The 22,591-nt window shown below is 43.4% G+C and overlaps 1 protein-coding gene across 1 annotated transcript in view; it reads left to right on the top strand.

Moving 5' to 3' along the window:
• The window catches only part of LOC306938222 (uncharacterized protein), a gene marked incomplete at its 3' end in the record, with an annotated part of 62,940 nt that extends 47,395 nt beyond the window's left edge, over positions 1-15,545 (top strand). The window contains exons 10-13 of the mRNA XM_079522286.1: positions 12,976-13,044; positions 13,440-13,496; positions 13,635-13,840; positions 14,181-15,545. Of these exons, the coding sequence (XP_079378412.1) occupies positions 12,976-13,044; positions 13,440-13,496; positions 13,635-13,840; positions 14,181-15,545 (1,697 nt within the window). The remainder of the gene's footprint in view (positions 1-12,975; positions 13,045-13,439; positions 13,497-13,634; positions 13,841-14,180) is intronic.
• Between the last annotated feature and the right edge of the window lie 7,046 nt (positions 15,546-22,591).

Raw genomic sequence — 22,591 nt, 5'->3', positions numbered from 1 at the left:
ATGAATCGCAACAGGTTTCAACTTATATGGAAATTTCTCCAGTTCAGTGATAGCACATTAGACAATGGTACTGACAGGCTGTACAAGATCCGCCCGGTTTTAGATTACTTACTCTGCAGATTCCGTGAAATGTTTCAACCAAACACTAACATTTGCATTGATGAAGGTACGCTTCTGTGGAAGGGGCGTCTAAGTTTCAGAGTGTACAATCCCCAAAAACCTATCAGATATGGAATAAAATCCTATATTTTGTGTGATTCTGAGACAGGGTATTGTTTCAACATGAAGCCCTACTGTGGAGATGCTACTCCCCTGAGTGAAACAATTCTCTTTCTTCTTGATCGCCTAGTAGGTTATGGCTATAGATTGTTCATGGATAACTTTTACAATTCTGTAGCACTGTGTACAAATCTACTTGATCTGAAAACCCATGTCTGTGGTACACTAAGAAAAAATCGAGGTGAACCAGGAGCCCTTAAACAAGTTAAAAAATCTGACCTGAAAAATGGGCAAACAATCATGCATCACAATGACAGGGTGATGGTCTTGGCCTGGCTGGACCATGGCATAGTGAAAATGGTTTCAACGTTCCACCAGGACGAAATGCAAGAAGTTCTGGTATGGCAGAGAGGCCAGCCGGAAAAAGTGCCAAAACAGAAGCCGGTTTGTGTTGTAGAATACAACAAGTCAATGAACGGAGTCGATAGACTGGACCAAAACATTATATACTACCCGTTTGTCAGGAAGACAGCCAAATGGTCAAAGAAATTTGTAGCCTACATGTTTGAAATCTGTTTGTACAATGCTTTTATCCTTTACAAAGCTAAAAACCCACAGGGCAAGATTAAATGCCAACTCTCATTCCTGCTAAGTGTCGTACATCAATGGGCGGGCCTGTCGGGTCCCCTATATGACCTTCCACCTGCACCCAGACCGAGGGCACCACGCACGGACCCTCAGTGCAGGCTGGATGGCAACTTTAAAGCCCACGAAGCCATTTCGCTCCCGCCCACCCCCTCAAAGAAGTATGCGAATAAGCAGTGCAGGGTTTGTACCAGGAAGTCCAAGCGAAGCTATACAAGGTTCATATGCAAAACCTGTTGTATCCCCTTACACAAGGGGAAGTGTTTCGCACTTTACCACTCAAGGAAAGACTACGCCAATGCTGAATAAAATGGTCAGTGGTAGGAAAAAGTACTCAATTGTTTTACTTAAGTAATAGTATCAATACTGCAATGTAGAAATACTTAAAAACTAAAAGTACGTAATTCAAAATGTACTTGAGTAAAAGTAAATGAAAATCCACCTTAAAATGGTGTGATCGTTTGTTGTCGTGTTGAAAAATAATCCAAATTGCCGATCAAATACAAAGATCGAAAGATGAATGCTCCCGTATTGCGCCACCATTGCAATAAGAATAAATTAGGCCTCAATTTCCCAGAAGCCTTAGCAAGCCAGTCTGACTGATCTTTTTCCGGTGACGTCATCCGAACGCGTCACCTATCCCGCTCTGTCCGATGGAAACCCTTTAAGTCTTAAAACTTATTAAAAACGGTGAATAAAACAATGAAAATAAAACTCTTGGAACTCGTGATTGGAAGGGAAGTGGGGAGGGAATGTGTTAAAGTACAAAAAGTAAAAGTAGGCCTGGGCTGGTCGAGCGGTCCAGACACCTAGGCTGGTAATCCAGCCTGACAGAGTGTTGCAGGTTCGAGTCCTGATCCCAATGACCTTTGCTTTTCCCCCCATCTCTCTCCCCCTTTACTGTCAACCTACTGTAATCTATCAATAATGCAAAAAGCCCCCACAAATATCTTAAAAAAATAAAAGTACTCATGCAGAAATGTCCCATTTGAAGTTTTTATTAAAAAAAAATAGCAGATCTACCATCTCACAATGTTTCTCATTAGTTTTTTTACACGCAAGACCGCCCATGCAACAGTAAAAGTATGTCATGGATTTACTTTGAACTATTGCACCGTATCGTCATAAAACATGTGAAAACAAATACAAACTTGGATAAAAAACAAAGTATGAATGGAGAGCAGCATGTCACGTCATATTATGCCTGTGCATTGTGAGCTTGTAGATCGGCTATTTTCAAAGGGTCTAAATGTAGGCCTATATAGACCTGAAGTGTTTGATGTATGTTTTATAATAACAATAAAAATCTATAAAGTATCCAGTAACTAAAGTTTTCAAATGTCTCTGAGATGTAGTAGAGCAGGGACATCGTTGACGATTTGGTTGCCATACTCGCATATATTTGTGCTGCCCCCCCCTCCCAACGAGAGCGCTGCATTATCTCATGCAGATCGGCTACTTTCGCCGCGGAGAAATGTGTTATTATGAGAGTCGGCTTTAACTTGTCTCCGCCAGATGGTAACAGTAGTGAGTCCCTCCTACCTCCATCTGGTCTTTCTCGGGCAGAGACGATGTACCCCGAGCCAGTGGATTTCAAACCAATCAGTGGCCGCTAGAGGCGGGATCAAGGCAATACTGATGATGTATTGAAGCTGCAGCCACAGCGCACATGTAAACACAACCTAACAGGACTACAATTATTATGGAGATATCAGACTTTTGCCACTTTTGGTTCGGTTCATTGTCTCTGCTTGAAAGAGACCAGATTGAGGTAGGAGGAGGGAACCTGTGAACTCAATACCACCGCAATCTAGCGGAGTCAGGTTAGTTCTTCAAATGTCATACTGTACATACATGTGTTATATTTGTACATGTCTTTTTACAAAGAAGGGGTAGGACCCGATACGTTTTTAACTAAACTTCTTCCTATCCCTTTTTCGAACATAAACTATAAGGATATTAGATATCCCTTGTTTAATTGTTTTTGTTTTATTATTTTAAATCTAGTTCCTTTATTTCCTTTGATTGTTCATTTATGTTTTAATATGTTCGAAATAAATAAATAAATGAATGCCAACCTCACGTTATATATTTTCATGATTTGTTTAGTTATACTGTATCGGTATCGGCCCTTATTTGTCATATCAGGTATCTGTGAATATACCAATCTAACCACTGATCCAGAGCCTCCATTGTTGCTCGCAGTGTGTGCTTAACAATAGCGTGCGTGTCAACTGATTGAATCGTATGATAAAGTAACGATAAAGCAAATTGAATTGATTCTTCTGTAGCGTTACGTTTAAAGGTCCATGATGCGAGCATTCGGAGAAACTACGAGTGCTGTCCATGGTTTTGACCAAGCATCCGATGTTCAGATCTGATTTGTGAATTTTCACCGCATCGCGATCGACATATTACCGTTTCTGGCAAAAGATAAACATCCTGAGCTAATGCTAACATTAGCCGTTTCTTCTCTCAGTCTGCGAGGCCGCGAGACAGGATGTAAATGAGTTGTAATCCTCCGTCGGAAATAAAAACCTTTTTTTAATACATTTTTATCCCACAATTTTGCAACCCCTTTTTTCACCCAGTGTCAATGTAATCCTGGGCACTACACTTCCTCGGCCAACCTTGGGGGGGGGGGGGGCAGCGGACTGACCTCATGCTTCCTTCTATGCATGAGGAGTCGGCTGCTTCTTTACACCTGACAGGGGGAGTTTCCCCGGCCGGACGTAGCGCACGGAAGGAATATGTTATTCCGGCCAGTTCCTTGCACTGTACCTTGCACTGTCACATCTACTCTTTCTTTAGAAGCGTTAATATTCTAAACGAGATGCTTGGTTAAAGGGACACTTCACCCTTTTCGCAAAAATATATATGTTAATGACGCTCAGAAGATTTAGAACACTTTCCTGCGAGTGTGTGTGTGTGTGTGTGTGTGTGTGTGTGTGTGTGTGTGTGTGTGTGTGTGTGTGTGTGTGTGTGTGTGTGTGTGTGTGTGTGTGTGTGTGTGTGTGTGTGTGTGTGTGTGTGTGTGTGTGTGTACTAGGGATGTCGGGGGTTAACCGGCTAGCCGGTTAGCCGACCGTTAAGAAATATCCGGGTATGCTTATCAGCTTTACGGTTAATTTGCATAATAATAAATGCGTGTTCTGATCTTAAATCCCTTTTATTTTAGATCGTTTTTAGTAATAGTACAACATAAACATTACAGAGACTGTAGTTGTCACTGTACAATACTTTAAAACAGTTGTCATGTTGCACACATGCCTAAAATTGCTGTTATTTGCGCCGGCCAGCTTGTCACACTCCAGGCTGCATGAACAGCAGCGCTCGGGCGCTGTTTTCTGCCCCCGCAATGTCGTTGTCCCAAAGTTCTCTGTTGTACTTCAAATGGCTAGTTGGCTACAACGGTAGCTTTGCGGTAGTCAAAACTTAAGCGAGTGACAGCGAGACGAGATTAACACAACATGTCGACCGTATCAATGCAGAGACCTACATTATTAAATCCATTAATGGCCTGGAGGGAGAACGTTTACAGCCGCCGCCGCTTCCTCCTCCTCCTCCTCCCGGCTATCAAGTTAGCCATGTGCTATCGATGTTTGAGGGTTTTCTTGTCAGCGAAAAGTCAACAAACAGAACACGGTGACATGCATGCTGATCTTCCTTAATAATAAAAAAAAGGCTTAGCCCATGCGTCCAGTGGCTTTATAGATATAGGCTGCTCAGATCTGGACTGGACTTATTTATGTTTTGGACTAGAACCGGCGGACCTCTGTACTGTAGACGCGCAGATTCATGCATGCAGATGCGATGCGTTGTTTATTGATGATTAAGCCTACAACAATTTATTTATATTGTTAAATGTTGCTTTTTTGTTTGTCTTTTTAAAAGGAGCATAAATAAATGTATACCATTTCGTCTACCAACTTTAATTATGTAGCCTATACATGCATATTACATTTGGGGTAGCCAAAAAAACAAAACAAAAAAACAACCAATTATCCGTTAATGACCCGGTTAATCCGGTCGGCTAACCGGATGGGAAATTATCCGTTACCGACATCCCTAGTGTGTACACACACACACACTGAATATCATTCTCAGCCAATAGTCATCCTCTCTCTCGTCATTTGCGCACAAAAAAACATACCGTATAGGGTGTAGCCTATAGGCTATAGTATATTTCACAGAATTCACACATGCACTTGAAGTTCTAGTGCAGGAACCAAAGCCCCAAAAGTTGACTATACCCCTCCCCGGGGTATAACAAAACGGGCCATAGTTTTTTCTTATCTTTAGGATGTTCCCTTCATGGATTGTTTTACTTTTACTGCAAAAGTCTTGAAATTGATCCATGAAGTGGCTCACCACATATAGGCAATAAAAAACGCCTATCTGAAAGAGAGAGTTCCAAGAAGATCCTCTGTCATTTTTTACCTGCTGTTTGTTTTTACATCATACTTGCACAAATTGTCTACAGGTATCCCTACATACCAGAACAATCAGAATGCCAATATTTGGTTCTATTGTGAATCAGCAGCCTTTTATATAAGGTCTTAAATAGGCGGAAATAGCAGAAAGGTGACTTTTCTGAGCAATATTCTCTTGTAATGTTGGTCCTACTATTTATCAACAAAATGTGACATGGTTTTTTCATATCTTTAAGATGTCCTCTTCATGAAATGGATGGTCAGACGCTTTACTTTTACTGCAAAAGTCATACAATTCATTCATGAAGTGATCACCACTGCAAAAAAAACACCTACCCTGAAAGTGGATCAATTCTTTGTCATTTTCTACCTGCTGGTTGTTTTTACATCATTCTTATAGAGATGCAGCCATGTGCAGAGGGGGACTTTTGGTGCTTGGGCACTTGTCCTTTTGCTTACCCCCCCCATGCCAAAGCACCAGCGCTCACACAGCAGTCTGCTGTCACGTGACCTAGACCTAAAGGCTTCTCGCCCTCAGGCATGTAATGCTGCTCCTACTCTTCTATCAGGGTTATAACAAAACTTGACCTTGTTCTTCCATAACTTTGACTTGTCCGCTTCAAGAAATTGAAGGTTATACGTTTTACTTTCACCTAAAAAGTCATGAAATGTGTCCATGAGATTTGTAAATTCGAATTCAGAAACATCCTATACCTTATGTTCTAATCCTGATCTAATACTGTAAAATGCCTATACAAACTAAATTACTGCTTAATAACAGGAAATATATTTTGATGCCATGTTTTCAGTTTACCCACTTCATATTTATGTAGAATCTAAGGATGTTTCTCAGGTAGGCCTATGCCTCAAAACAGCTGTTTTTCCCAGACAAAAGGAAAAAAGAATGTTCTCCCCATATCCCAATTTGATAAGTGAGCAAATCCCCCATTCTATAAGTCATTGGGAGAGTGAAGACAGCCTCGGGTCTACTCCGATACCCAGGCCGTCAAGCCACCATCTTCTTTTCACGTGACAGTGAAGGGTCTCACTAGGCCGGTGAAACGTATGTGGAGGTAGACGCTATCCCCCCATTTCCTCCCCCCCTGAACAGGCACTGACCGTTTGTGGGGGTCATCACTGCATTATTATATTTTAACATATGTTTTTGTAATAGGCTACTAATACCCCAAATCCTTTATTCATTAACTGTCAAGTCAAAATGTATTGTGGAACACATCCAAGTCGACTACGACACCGTCTGGCACCATGGAATCCACCTCAAGTTGCTGAGGACAATCCCTGATCTGCATTATGCTGATCTTCATCGTGGAGATGCTGTCAAACTGCAGCTTCACTCTACAGACCAGCGATGGCCAGCACAGCAGGCTAGCACAGCAGGCTCAGAAGTCTGCAGAATGTTGTCCCCTAAGGGTCTGTCCCCTTCTCTCCCCAATGATCTGTTTAACATCTACATAAACTACCTGATATAACATTTAACATCTAGAAAATATGGTTACGTGGACGACCAAGCCATAATGCTGTGATGACCAACATGGAAGCAAAGACAACAGGGTGGCCATAGCTGAATAGGCAGAGAGCTGGCCTCGGAAGCAGAACGTCCCAGGTTCAATTCCCGGCCCTGGCTATTAGTGAGGGGTATGCAATACACTTAACACCTAATTGAAAACTGAAGTTCTCCCACGGGATTTAACAGGTTTAATTATTATTGAATGTGGTATCCTACATCCGGAGGTTGCATCTGTAGCTCAGCATTGGCAAATTCATACGTTTGTTGACAACATGTGCCTGGAATTCGAGCAAGCCCCATCAGCATACATCTAGATAGGACACAGTCCTTCAAGCAACACTTAGAAGATGTTAAGACCAAGGTGTCATCAAGGTCTCACTGCATGACCTGCACGGCGAGTCATCGCCAAGAAAAGCCCTGGGTCCACATATCCACATATCAAAAAGGTTGAGGTTGCCATCAACAGCTCCCTCCACATTATAGCTGGTTGCCTGTAGCCCACCCTGTGTTCAAACTGCCAGTCCTCATGAGATGACACCAGCCATCGACGGGAGGGTGCTACCCTCACCCTGGCAAGGAAAGCCCAGAAACATGACTGGCACATCCTGCATGCTACCACAACGACAGCAGCACTTCCATGCAGACTCAAGTCCTGCCATCCCAACAATAAGGCAGCGCAAGAGATGCTCCGTTCTATCCCTGAGGACCTGTCTATCAATTAAGGCTGTCACGATTCTCGATTCGTATCGAAATCGAATCGAAATTGACGTTTGATACAGTGTATCGAAATCACCAGCCGACTCGCGATATTTCAGTGCATGTGCGGCCGTCCGTTTATTCACCCCGGAACGTTTCTCACAGGACGAGTTTCAGCCTGTCAGTGTTGGACATTATATGCCGGTGCACCCAGCTTGTAGCTCAATGCGTTGCTATCTTCAGAGCAGACAACTACACACCCAAATTCACCCAAAGGAAGAAGCCGTTTATATTGCTGTTGTTTATATAGTATGGTTGTGTACAATTGCGGAGTGAAGGGTTCTATATGGGGCTGCCTGGAGACTGGACTGGCGCTGGCCTCCACGCTATGGCTGCTTCGACATGTATCGTATCGCAACGCGAAGAGGACCTGTGTTCAGTGCGAGACATTAGGCAGCCAGCGTGGAGGCTGACGCCAGTCCTGTCTATGGAACCTCTCCCTGAAGCTGCTACATTTAGTACGCCGGGCACACCGGAGTGAGCTCCTTTAGTGGGGCTTAATGTGAAACATGACTGTGAACAAGCCATGTGAACCATGGCTAGTATAGGAGTTACCAGCTAGCTCTCCTCAAAACATTGAGGCAAAAACAAAAGCTAGTGGCTAGCGCCCAGCCGCCCCTCAAAAACAATGTTTTATTGCTTATTATTTTGTAGTCACATATCTTTGAAAAAAATGTTTCTCACTGTTATATTGAATATTGATATGCGATTAAAATGTGATTCATTGAGGTTAATTCATTATAAGGCCTCTAATTAGATTTTTAATAGAGTCCCAGCCCTATTATTTACTTTTTATTGTATTTAGTTACTTAGAGTAGAGCTTAACAATGTCATCTATCTCATCATCTTAAAGAAACATCTCAAAATGATGTGAGGACATAAAACCCAAAGTTTATATAGTTGTTAAACCTTTTATTATTCTCATTCTGATTTGTTATTTATAGCAAATAAAAGTGACTTATTGGGAAACAAGTGTTTTTCTTTACAAATCAAGATATTGGCCTCAATTATAATTATATAGCTCTCAATGCTGAAAAAATTAGGTTTTTAAAAAATAGATTGAAAAACTTTAATCGAACATCGTATCGAATCGAATCGTGAGCTTCAAATCGAAAATTGAATTGAATCGTGGATTAGGCGAATCGTGACAGCCCTACTGTCAATGCATGGCTGACGAGATCTTGGAAGCAGGAGTGGGAGACGGCCGGACCCACACAAATCCATCAGTACATCTGGTACCCAGGAGATGCCATCACAAGGCAATGGACCCTCCTGAACCACCTACCCACTGGGTTGAATGCTTCAAATCATCAACGAAGGACCAGGGGTTAAGCTGGACATCTGACAATACATCAGATCCTCTTGAGTAGCTTGAGTGATGGTACCACCATTGGACATATTGGATGGTGACCACAGTACATTTATACCACACAGTTAAAGTTCAGTTCCTATTTTGGGGTTTAGTAATACAAAAACAAATGGTCTGATGATGATGATGACAATGATGATAAACACAATTATTTCTTCATACAGAAAATGCAGTGCATTCCATCATCAAAATCACATGAACAGTCTGCCTACTTTACATAATAATGCATATGAAATGAACATACTGTACAAACCGAGGGCATACTGTGTAACATAAGTTATTTTTGTTTATTTTTTTTCCCCCACAAGCTGCTTCCAACACAGTTTCTGGTTGATTGTTATCAGTTCTGAACCTTCTGTGTGGAAATTAGACAAGAAAACATTTTTAACATGTTTAAACCACTGTTTGACATGGACGTCAATGGGGGAAACTTATTTTGGCATTTTTCAATGTGTTCCCCTACTTGGATTTCTTAGGACTTTTGATATGTTATTAGTGACATATTTATGGAACAAAAAAAGTTGAAAGAGTTTGTGTTGCAATTTGTTTGAGGTTAAACCTTAGATTGCCTATACTATAAACGTAGCTAGGCTAACGGTACCTACTGGTGCATAACAGTGACCAATTTCATGTGGTCACTGTTTCTCATCCAGTCAAGCTCACCATTGCAGCTGTTTATCGCCCACCGGGCCCTGCTGGTGGCTTCCTGGAGGAGCTGGACCATCTAGTCTCCCACTTCCCTGTCGATGGCTCTGGATTCATCCTTCTGGGTGACTTCAACCTCCCGACTGAGAAGCAGCTAGACCCACTACTTTCGTTTCTCGCCGCCTTTGACCTAGTTCTTTCCCCATCTCCTCCTACCCATGAGGCGGGCAACCAACTGGACCTGATCTTCACCAGAGGCTGCTCTATTGCTAACCTGTCTGTCACTCCTCTTTCCAGTGAAAAGGGTAAGAAACTCTCTGATCACTACTTCATGTCCTACTCTCTCTCTCTCTCCTCTCCCCCCTCACAGCCCCTCCCTACCCACATGATTTCCTCACGTCACAATCTTCGCTCACTTTCCTCCACTGATCTTTCCTCTTCTGTTCTCTCTGCTCTCCCTGCCCCTGAATCCTTTGCTCTTCTATCCCCTGATACCGCCACAGATCTTCTTTTCTCTACTCTATCCTCTTCTCTCGACCATCTCTGTCCCCTCACCACCAGGCCTGCACGCCAAACTCCACCTGCCCCCTGGTTGTCGGACTCAGTGCGGACTGAGAGACGGAGCCTGAGAGCGGCTGAGCGCAAATGGAGAAAGGGCAACCTCCCGGAGGACCTTCTCACCTTCCAATCTCTCATTTCTACTTTTTCCTCCTCTCTATCAGCTGCTAAAGCTGCTTTTTTCTGCACTAAAATTCAGGCTTCTGCTTCCAACCCTAAAAAACTCTTTGAAACTTTCTCCTCTCTCCTACAACCACCACCCCCTCCTCCCTCCTCGTCCCTCCTCCCTGACGATTTCGCCAACTTCTTTGACAAGAAGGTGAACGATATCCGATCCTCCTTCCCTCCTCCCCCGGCTGGTGCCCTGCGCACTGCCCACACCCGTCTGCCTGCCACCCCCCCCTCTCTACCTTCATCTACTCCTCTTCCCCCCCCCATCCCCTCTCTATCCCACTTCTCTCCCCTCTCCCCTAACGAGGTCCTTCTCCTTGTTACCTCTAGTCGCCCCACCTCATGCTCTCTGGACCCGGTCCCATCCACTCTGTTGCAGTCTATTGCACCTGAACTTCTTCCCTTCTTAACCCACCTTATTAACACCTCTCTGACATCTGGCTACTTTCCCTCTACTTTCAAGACTGCCAGAGTCACCCCCCTCCTGAAGAAACCGACACTTGACCCCTCTGAGATCAAGAACTACAGACCGGTTTCCCTTCTATCCTTCCTATCTAAAACTCTCGAACGTGCTGTCTTTAAACAACTGTCCTCCTATCTCCACCAGAACAACCTCCTGGACTCCAACCAGTCTGGTTTCAAAGTGGGTCACTCGACAGAGACTGCCCTGCTGGCAGTGACGGAGTCGCTCCATGCCGCTAGAGCGAACTCTCTCTCCTCCGTCCTGATACTCCTGGACCTGTCTGCAGCGTTCGACACGGTGAACCATCAGATCCTCCTCTCCACCCTCGAGGGGATGGGTGTCTCAGGCTCTGCACTCTCCCTGTTTGCATCCTACCTGACGGGTCGCTCCTACCAGGTGATGCTGAGAGGGTCTGTGTCAGAACCACACAGGCTCACAACTGGGGTTCCCCAAGGCTCGGTTCTGGGTCCTCTTCTTTTCTCTCTCTACACTACATCTCTGGGTGCTGTCATCCACTCCCATGGCTTTTCCTACCACTGCTATGCCGATGACACCCAGCTGATCCTCTCATTCCCCCCCTCTGATACCCAAGTGGAGGCACGCATTGCTGCTTGTCTGGCTGACATCTCGGCGTGGATGTCGACAAACCACCTGAAGCTCAACCTGGACAAGACCGAGCTGATGTTCCTCCCGGGGAAGGGCTGTCCGCACCGAGACATGGCCATCACCATTGATAATGCTGTGGTGACCTCAACTCGGACTGCGAAAAATCTGGGTGTGACCCTGGACGATCAACTGACGTTCTCGGCAAACATCGCATCAGTGACAAGGTCCTGCAGATTCCTCCTCTACAACATCAGGAGGATTCGCCCCTTCCTCACGGAGAAGGCAGCCCAGGTGCTCATCCAGGCTCTCGTCATCTCCCGCCTGGACTACTGCAACTCCCTCCTTGCTGGTGCTCCGGCATCTGCCATCAGACCTCTGGAGCTTGTTCAGAAAGCTGCGGCTCGTCTGGTGTTCAACCGCCCCAAGTTCTCCCACACAACCATCCTTCTCCGTTCTCTACACTGGCTCCCCGTAGCGGCCCGCATCCAGTTCAAAACCCTGGTGTTAGCCTATAGGGCAGTGAAAGGAACAGCTCCTTCCTATCTCCGGGCTATGGTCGATGCCTACACCCCTGCCCGACCACTTCGGTCTGCCACCTCGGGGCGACTGATTGCCTCGTCACTCAAGGGTCCTTCTGGCCGATCCACACGGTCACGACTCTTTTCTGTTCTGGCCCCACAGTGGTGGAATGAACTCCCCACTGATGTTAGGACAGCAGAGTCACTGCCCATATTTCGCCGCAGGTTGAAAACCCACCTCTTCAGGAAACACTACCCTTCCTCTCTGCCTGACCTACTTGTTGTTAACTAGTTGTACGAACGTTTGTTTTCTATTGTTGTATTGTTTATTGGATCTTGTTTAGTCGATACACTTAATTGTTTTAGCTCATGCTCATTTGATTTAGCTATTTTGTCTCATCCGGTTAAGGAAATAGGTAGCTGATATATTGCACTTTTACCTTAGCGCTAGGTATACTCTTGGTTGCTTGTTTTTGCAGAAAATGCACTAAAGACTTCTGGTGATTAGTAGTTTTTGTTCCCTACCTATGTTGAATACACTTATTGTAAGTCGCTTTGGATAAAAGCGTCTGCTAAATGACTGTAATGTAATGTAATGTAATGTAATATCTCCGCTGTCTGGAGGAAACCTCATAACTCCAAAATGTACATTTTTCAGGAAATTAAAAATATACCTTCGTCATCATCAATACATTTTTGCTAAATAATCCAAATCATTTATTTCTAGCGATCATCTTATATGTAAGCTCAATACTATATAGATGTAATAGTATAATAGATTAGCTTAGCTTCGCGGCCTGCATTACACCACCCTCCCCCAGCGGCGTGGCGCAGGCTAAAAAACAACAGGCATTTTGTTGTAACTGTGTGATAATACAATGGATGATCAACACTGAATGGATGTGTGTTGGCTACAATTTGTTGGCTAAAATGGATCAACACTGAATAGATGGATTTGTTGGCCACAATTCGTATGTGATTTTTTTGTATGAATTAGGTTACACCAAAGGAATGTATTGTAGCGTGCACTCCAGCTAAATGTTTATTTATTTTTATATATTTAGAACCGGCATCGGATGAGGAGTGGCAAGATAAAGATAAGATGGACACTGGTGTGGCTGGAGGTGAGAAATGTAGTCTTTATCTAGAGAGGTGTGTGTGTGTGTGTGTGTGTGTGTGTGTGTGTGTGTGTGTGTGTGTGTGTGTGTGTGTGTGTGTGTGTGTGTGTGTGTGTGTGTGTGTGTGTGTGTGTGTGTGTGTGTGTGTGTGTGTGTGTGCGTTCGTGTGGCTAAATGGCTAAAGTTTGTCTGCATTTGGCACTATGGAGAACGCTACACCATGCCTCTAATTGATTGAAATTGTTATTGTTTTACAGACGATGAACAGCCAATCATCTCATCTGCAGATGCTGCCTCTGTTTCCATGGAAGCAGGTATAATTACAATGCACAGAACAAAATCATGTATATCATAGTTTATAGAACGCTACACCATGCCTCTAATTGATTGAAATTGTTATTGTTTTACAGACGATGAACAGCCAATCATCTCATCTGCAGATGCTGCCTCTGTTTCCATGGAAGCAGGTATAAATACAATGCACATAACAAAATCATGTATATCATATACAGTAGTTTATAGTCTCATCACATGTTACAGCTCCACCAGATGTATTCTACATGAATAAAAATCAATTACAATAATTGTGTATTTCTGTAATTTAGGTGATGACGACCTAGCTGCTTCTCCACGGTGGTCTGATGGTGGGTGGAAGCCGCAGCACATCCCATTTACTGGAGAGCCGGGTGTTCACTGTGACCTCAGTGCAGACAGTGATCCAGTGGACTTCTTTGAGCTGTTCCTCACAGATGAGCTGCTCCAGTATATCTGCGATGAAACCAATCGCTTTGCGGCGCAGTCCATCGCAATGGTGTGTATTGTGTAAATGGTAAATGGTGCATTTATATAGCACCTTTATCCAAGGCGTTTACATAGATTGTGCATTACATTCACTCACACATTCACACACCGATGCCGGGGGAAACCATGCAAGGCACCAACCTGCACATCAGGAGCACTTAGTGGTTCAGTGTCTTGCTCAAGGAAACTTCGACACTAACTCTGGGGGAGCCCGGCTTCGAACTGGGAACCTTTCGGTTTCCATCCGGTCACTCTACTCGGTCACTCTGTATATTCCACATTGATGTTTTCCCAAATTGATGACGTTGTGGTAATTTCTGCAAATAAATCTAACTTATCTTTCTATCTAGGTCCCTAAGCTGCTCCCATACTCCAGAATGAAGAAATGGAAGGACGTCACTCTGATAGAGATGAAGAATTTCTTCGGGCTCTACTTCCTGACAGGCGTTGTGAAGAAGCCAACCATGGTGTCCTACTGGTCTCGGCGTGAGGCTGTGGTGACTCCCCATTTCAGGCACACCATGACACTGGACCGGTTTCTGCTGCTCAAGCAGTTCCTCCACTTCAGTAACCAGGAGGCTCCAGACACAGGGGACCGCATATATAAGGTCAGACATGTTCTGAACTACCTGTTGGACAGGTTTCGGTGTCTGTACACCCCACGGAAGAACATCTCCATTGATGAGGGCATTTTGCTGTGGAAAGGTCGACTGTCTTGGAAGACCTATAATCCCCTGAAGCCAGTGAAATGGGGTATCAAGTCCTACTGTCTGGCAGAGGCGGCGACGGGCTACCTCTGGAACATGAAGCCACACATAGGACTAGGCTGTAGCCTGGACACAACCGTTATGGAGCTTCTCGGACCGTTGACCAACAAAGGTTACCATTTATACATGGACAATTTCTACAACTCAGTGGACAGGTGTACTTTACTTCAGTCTTTGGGAACCCAGGTATGCGGGACAATGCGGAAACACAGGGGGGAACCACCGGAGATAAAGCGGCTTATCGGCCACATGAAGCCGGGCGAGACACTGATGCGCCACAACAACGACGGGTTGATGCTGTTGGCTTGGAGGGACAAGAGGATCGTAAAGATGTGCAACACCATCCACCCACACACGATGATCACAGTCACTGAGAGGAGTAAGAAAGGCCAGGGAGTGACGGTGACAAAACGGAGGCCAGCATGTGTTGCAGAGTATAACAAGTACATGAACGGTGTCGACAAACTAGATCAACACATCTCCTATTACCCGTTTACGCGGAAGACACTCAAGTGGCCCGTAAAGTTTGTCCTCTACCTCTTCCAGTTGGCAATGCACAATGCGTTCGTGTTGCACACACTCAAACAGGGGAAGACAAAGTCACTCCTGGACTACATAATGTTGGTGGTGGAGAAGTGGACATCACTGCGACCAGTGAGACCAGAGGAGGAGGAGGAGGAGGGGGCAGTGGGGGGTGATGTTGGTCGTCCAGGCAGGGCAAGGTCAGGCGAGTCTGATAGGAGACTTGAAGTGCGTTTGGCTGGCCATGTGCCAGTGAGAGTCGATAAGAGAAGCTGCAGGCTCCACCTGCTCAGTAACGGTCCCAATGGTAAACCGATCCGGCATATGACCCTGTATTACTGCCCTGTTTGTGTGGTGCCCTTGTGTTTGTTCCCATGTTTTTTCATGTACCACAAGGAAAAGACTCTCAAGCACCACTTTGAGTAACTGTTCTTTTGTTTTTCCTTTTCTGTCTTATTTTGAAAGCGTACACCCACAATGTCAACGTCAATATAACTGTATACCCTGTATAGTCTACACATACAATGGCAACGTCAAAATAGTGTGTGCAACAGTGCGGCTAACCTGCTTTATCTCCGGCGGTTCGGGGCGGGGGGGGGGGCAGTGGGTGGGTGGCCTACACACACAATGTCAACGTCAAGTGCAGAACTGTACTGCAATGAGGGGGGGGGGGGGTCACGGGGGGGACTGGGCATACTTTTATTTTGTTAGTAGGCAGAAAAAATAAAAGAGCATCTTTTCCAATCCGAGTTATACCTGTCATGGCTATTTGTTCACTATTCTGAGGTTTATGGTATATTATGACTAAGCGAGTTTCAACTGTGAATTATTCTGTAATGGTAGATGGTAAGAACGCAATATTTTTTTTAGAAGACAGTATACCTTCAAGTCCATCTTTTGATACATATCATGGGCACCAAGTCATCAAAACAATGTCCTTGGATGTGTTTTTATAAAAACTGTTTTTCTTCATAACTGATTTTTGAGATACATGCATGAATAGACAAGGTACTGGTTGGAGTATGTAAACATGGTATATATCAAAATATGCGGTAGAATGTCTAATTTTATCCAAAGTTTTGGATGGATTGGTCAGACAAAATACTGATTTTTCATGACTGACCATGCTACTTATAGATGGCAAAATATCCACAGTGGTACATGTGAGAAACGTTTTTGTATCTCTGTATCTCTAAAGGTTCGAGAGCTGTCCATGGTGCGCCGCTGCGCACCCGACGATCATAAATAATTTGTGAGTTTGTACCGCATCGCTGAGCAAATGTAGCTGGTTGTAATGCTAGCGAAGGGGTATGAGCTAACGCGAGTGTTGATGTGTTCCTAACAAAGGCCCCCACCTTCCTGAATAACCCGGAAAGGAAACAAGCACCGTAGAGTGAGGCCGGACGGGTGACATTCCTTACATGTACGCATGCTAACGCTAGATGGCGCTAAAGGAGTTAAGAATGGCAAACAGCTGTGAATTCTACAGCATTAAACCATGCTGCATTTAGGGTATATGGACCTATAGAATACAATTTCAATAATGTGTCATTCTTGATGCTTTGAGGTGTAGAGCAGTGGTTCCCAAAGTGTGGTCCGGGGACCGCTAGGGGTACTTGAGGGAGTTCCAGGGGCTACCTAGCTCAATTAGAGATAGTTAGGAACCAAATGGACCCTTATGGGTCTGTAACTCTGAGAGTGTACAAATGGAACCAACTGGACCCTAACAGGTCCATTTGGTTCCATTTGCACACTCTCAGAGTTAAATTAACAGTGGTTTTACAATATAAATTGGGGTACCATTAAATCGGGGGTCCGTAGCATAATGCGTGCGAAACTGGGGGTCCATGAAATTAATGTTTCGGAACTCCGTATACTCTGTACTTCTGTACTCCGAGTGTAACACCCAGGATTCTAACCCAGGTCTCCCAAGTGGAAAACCAGAATCTTAAAGATGGAGTGCCCTGATTTTTTTCCACCCTAAAACATGATCATCAGGTCTTATTGTTATATAAGGAGGAAGACGTTTTTCAAAAAAGTGTACAGTATTTGTTAAAATGTCGTTTTTATGTGGGCACCCCCACCAGTTCATTAAGTATGCCTGGTTTGCCTGATGGTGATCCACCTGAACTGAAGCCGCACCCACAGCTGTAGTTGTATGATAACGGGGGAGGGGCTGATAATGTGATGTCACTATATTACTGTTTTTTTCATTGGCACGTTTGACTGTCAAGGGTTCAGCCTCCAGGAAGAAACCCTAAATACAAAGGGAATACATCATTGCACATACAAACGACTCCAGGGTGTCTAATGAAGTACTGTCACCTCATAGGCACATGAAAAACTGGAAAAAATACAAAAAATGTGGCACTCCATCTTTAACCACTAAGCCAAAGGGCTTTCCCTGTGATTATGGGGAGATATTTCACTTTCAGGCTGAGGTTATGAGCCACTCAGCTACACTAGGAGCACTTTTTGTAGTTAATGCAGTAATTGTGTTGTGTTTGTAGGCATTTTACAGTAATTTAATAGATCAGGATTAGAAGTCACTCGGAAACAAATACTTGATATTTCTGTGCCTAAGAGCCTATAAAAACCTGCTGATTCACAATACATATATTTTAACATATTTTTTCTGGTTGGTGCAGAAAGTTTATTGAAGAATTGCATGAATTTTGCAGTCAAAGTAAATAGATTGATGGTTGATACTGTAGTTAGATGCTTTTGGCTATTTCTGCCTCTAATAATGCCTTTTATTACATGGCTTGGTTGAATGCTTGAATGTGATTGGTCAATTTCCAATTTCCAACATGACAGCCATGTAAACACACACACACTAGTGACACACAATGTCATTTACAGCTAAACATTACTCTTAAAAATGTTTTTGAAAACATTTGAGCGAGAAATAGACGAAGCAGGACCCGGAAATGGATTCTATTTGATCAACTCACTTCCTTGTTTTCCGACAGTGCTTCAGCCCTGCAGCTGCAGACGCAGCCAGCGCAAACTTATGGAATACTTTTTTTGTTGTGTTTTGGGTCAATGTATTAATTTATGTTAGTTAGCCATGTAATAAGCGGGATAATATCTGGCTAGGTGGTCATTATCGGGAGATAATTCACCGACAGGGAGTTTAACCACCGAGGCGAAGCCGAGGTGGTTACACTCCCTGAAGGTGAATTATTATCCCTTACATAATTAAAGGCAGCTTCACTATAGAACCAAATATTGGCATTTAGGTTGCTTTAGTACATATAGGGGTGGGCAACTTTGATCATGGCGAGGCCAATATATTTCCACACTCACTCCAGAGGGGCCATAGTGCATATTACTGTCATAGCAAAAATAGATGATCTACAAGCTCAAATGCAATGCGACGCGTTTTGACCTTGTAGATAAGCTATTTTTGCTATATTTGAATTGAAAACCTGAATAATTCTTTGCTATTTTTTAATTGGAATCCTGAAAATTAACCTTTTTATTGAATTTCAAATGCATTTAGTTATAGTTATGTTAACTATATGAACTGTTAACATAACTACATTGGACACAAAAAGACAATAACATGACAATCTAGACAATCCAGTCGTGCGGCCGATAGGTGGGGGGGGGGGACAATTAACAAACGGAATCAATTTGCATGCACAAGGGCTGCCAAAGTAGGCTGGGCCCGCCCTCTCCCTCCTCTCTCTCCCCCAGCCAAAGTCTCTCGTGTCGGACCATTGCCTGGTCTAAACAATGGTTTTCGGACCATTGCCGGAACTATTGTCTGTATAATGCCATGTCGGACTGTTGGTGGTAAAAGCTCATTTTTGGCGGGTCGGAAAAGCGTACGGACCCCGTTCGACTCCCGATCCAGACGGCCTTTACTGCATGTCATCCCCCCTTCTCTCTCACCATTTCCTGTCAGCCTACTGTCTGTCCCTCCATAAAGAATATAAAATAAAGGCGAAAGCCACAAAAACAAAAAACATAAAAAAAAGACAATAACATTTTAATACTAGTCATAAGTACTAGTCATTTAATACTAGTCGTCATGAAGTAATTAAAGCGTGTTTGGAATTGTAACAGCTGAAATCAATACTATATCAGTATTCTGATATTAACATGCAGGCCGCATTAAGTGAAGGTGGGGCCCCCGGGCCGCCAGTTGCCCACCCCTGCTTTAGGATGTACCTGACTAGACCATCTGTGTAGGATGTACCTGACTAGACCATCTGTGTAGGATGTACCTGACTAGACCATCTGCTTTAGGATGTACCTGACTAGACCATCTGCTTTAGGATGTACCTGACTAGACCATCTGCTTTAGGATACCTGACTAGACCATCTGTGTAGGATGTACCTGACTAGACCATCTGCTTTAGGATGTACCTGACTAGACCATCTGCTTTAGGATGTACCTGACTAGACCATCTGTGTAGGATGTACCTGACTAGACCATCTGTGTAGGATGTACCTGACTAGACCATCTGCTTTAGGATGTACCTGACTAGACCATCTGCTTTAGGATGTACCTGACTAGACCATCTGTGTAGGATGTACCTGACTAGACCATCTGCTTTAGGATGTACCTGACTAGACCATCTGTGCAAGCATGACATAAAAACAACCATGCGGCATATAGAACATGAGAAAGGATTGACTTTGAACTCAAAATAAAAAAAGAAGAAAAGAAAAAGAAGGCATGATTTCATTCCGAATGAGTCGTTGCATTACAATAAGTTACACTGCGAGATTGTGTAAAGAGTGGAACTAAATACTGATAGGTTCAGTGTGACATTTGAGCAAGGTGATTTAGGCATAGCTGTCATAACATAGAACTTGTTTGAATTGTCCATCATATCATAGCGAATTGTCTCCATATGTAGTATACAAGTATGTTCAGTTAACCCATTTTGACCTGAGATCAGATTCTAAAAATGTCTGCTTGAAAATGACAGTTTTCTGAAAAAGCTATGTTTCTATGACAGTCGTTCTTTGATTTTTCAAAAATAGCAGACCTACAAGCTCGTAGCGCGGCTATGAGCTTGTAGATCTGCTATTTTTCAATAGCTAAAGCATAACATAATGCTAACACCAAAAGGGGTTCCCGCCCAAAATGGGTTTTAACCAGGTCTTGAAGTGAGGTACTTCATCTGAGAGTCTTAGAATCACTTTTTTTTTTGCAATCACCATTTAAATAAAACCATTTAAATATATCACACCAAAATGTATACAATTTTGGGCATGTCCAGAAGAGGTGCGTTCAGGGTACCTTCTGCCATATCCATGTCCAGAAGAGGTGGGTTCAGGGTACCTTCTGCCATATCCATGTCCAGAAGAGGTGGGTTCAGGGAGAGTATTTATCACTTTAGAGATTCATTGTTTTGACCCAGGAGGACAATACATGTTTGTAGAATAAATTGTCTTCAGGGAGAAACTCAAAATTGGGGATAGATTGGCGAGCATAGTTCCGTACTTGTAAAAAAGTGATTTGTTTAACTGTATAAATGAGGCAAAGTGGTTGTCAATGTTCAGGTCTTGCAAAGTGATTATACCTTTGAGCCTCCGACTGTTGAAGGACACGTCTGAGAGGGATGGGGGAAATGCATGGTTGTTGTATATTGGAGTGTATATGGATGTATTTGGTAGTTTAGTGTACTTTTGTATTTGTTGCCAGATTTTGAGACTGTTCAAAATAACAAAATCGTCTGTGTTGGTGTGAGTGGAGGTTCTAGGGGCTGAAAAGAGGAGTGTTGGGAGAAAATAATGTTTAATATCTTCTTTTCAATGGCAATCCATGAGGGGGTGTCAGTGGAGGGGTATCTCGAAAACTAAGCCTAGGTAGACTAATAATGAAAACATATAGCAATGCCAGTATGCATACAGTCAGTCCTGGGTCTCAGTTCTCTATTCAGCCCATTCCCACTAATGTTGTCCTGGAAGCTCTACAGGCCATCAACATCAGATCCTCTGTAGGTGAAGATAACCTGGATCCCTTTTTCTAAAATTATCTGCACCTTTTATTGTGGATCACATTGCTTTTACATTTAATTTGTCTCTGTCATCAGGTATAGTCCCCAATGTTTGGAAATCAGCACATGTTGTCCCACTGCACAAAGGTGGTGACAGTAATGATCCCAATAACTACCGGCCAATTTCAAAACTACCCTGTCTCTCAAAAATGTTGGAGTCAATAGTAAATAACCAGTTAAAACCATACCTTGCACACCAGTCAATTCTAAGCCCTCATCAATCTGGCTTTAGAGCTAATCACAGCTGTCACCCTAGTTCTGGATCATTTACTCACAGGTTTAGACAAAAACAAACATGCTGCAGCCATTTTTATTGACCTCGCCAAAGCTTTTGACACAGTTCACCACTCCTTACTATTAGATAGACTGCACATATCAGGCTTTGATACAGATGCCTGCAACTGGTTTAGGAATTATCTGTATGGTAGACGTCAATGTGTTAGGATGGGTGATGGACAATCTGGGTTCCTACCAGTCACATCTGGCGTACCACAGGGTTCCATTCTAGGTCCTATCCTATTCACTATATACATCAATGAAATAGTCTCCTCACTATGTGATTGTCAAATTCATCTCTATGCCGACGACACAATTTTATACTGTACCGCTGACTCCACTGTACTGGCCATTGAAAAACTACAACTCGCATTTAACTCATTACAAAGCTCTTTTAGCAACCTTAAACTAACACTTAATGACAATAAAACAAAATTCATGGTCTTCTCTAAATCAAAAAACATAGACTATTCCAATCTCCATATCACCACCACCAATGGATCAACAATAGAAAGAGTCTCGGAATATAAGTATCTTGGTATATGGCTGGACGACAAATGCAATTTCAAATACCACATAGATAATCTGGTTAAAAAACTACGTCAGAAAATTGGCTTCCTATACAGAAATAAAGCAAATTTTCCCAGGATCTGTAGAAAACGGATTATTGAAGCCACATTTCTATCCGTACTGGACTATGGAGACATAATCTATCGTCATGCAGCTGCCTCCACACTCAAGCCACTGGACTCAGTTTACCACTCGGCTCTGAGGTGTATTACTGGAGACAGCTATGATACTCATCACTGTACCCTATATGAAAATGTGGGCTGGTCTTCTCTGACTGAAAGACGCAATAATCACTGGTACCTCTTCATATATAAAGCCCTGGTCGGGAAATTACCATCATATATTTCTTCCATGTTACATCAGAAACCTAGTCGCATTGTAACTCGCTCCAGTGATTGGCTAGGCCTTCTGGTCCCTTTTACCAACTCTGAACTTGGAAAGGCTGCTTTCAGCATCGGTGCACCTGAGTCTTGGAATGTCTTGCAACAAGAACTTAAACTTAATACCCTGGCATCAATTGGTCATTTTAGAAATGTACTCAATAACCGTCCATCACCTGTATGTTGCTGTTTTAACTGATTGCTGAATATATAATTGTATTAACGG

Source organism: Electrona antarctica (assembly GCF_951216825.1).
Source record: "Electrona antarctica genome assembly, chromosome: 15".
NCBI lineage: Eukaryota > Metazoa > Chordata > Actinopteri > Myctophiformes > Myctophidae > Electrona > Electrona antarctica.
This window is presented reverse-complemented; position numbering and strand designations above follow the sequence as displayed.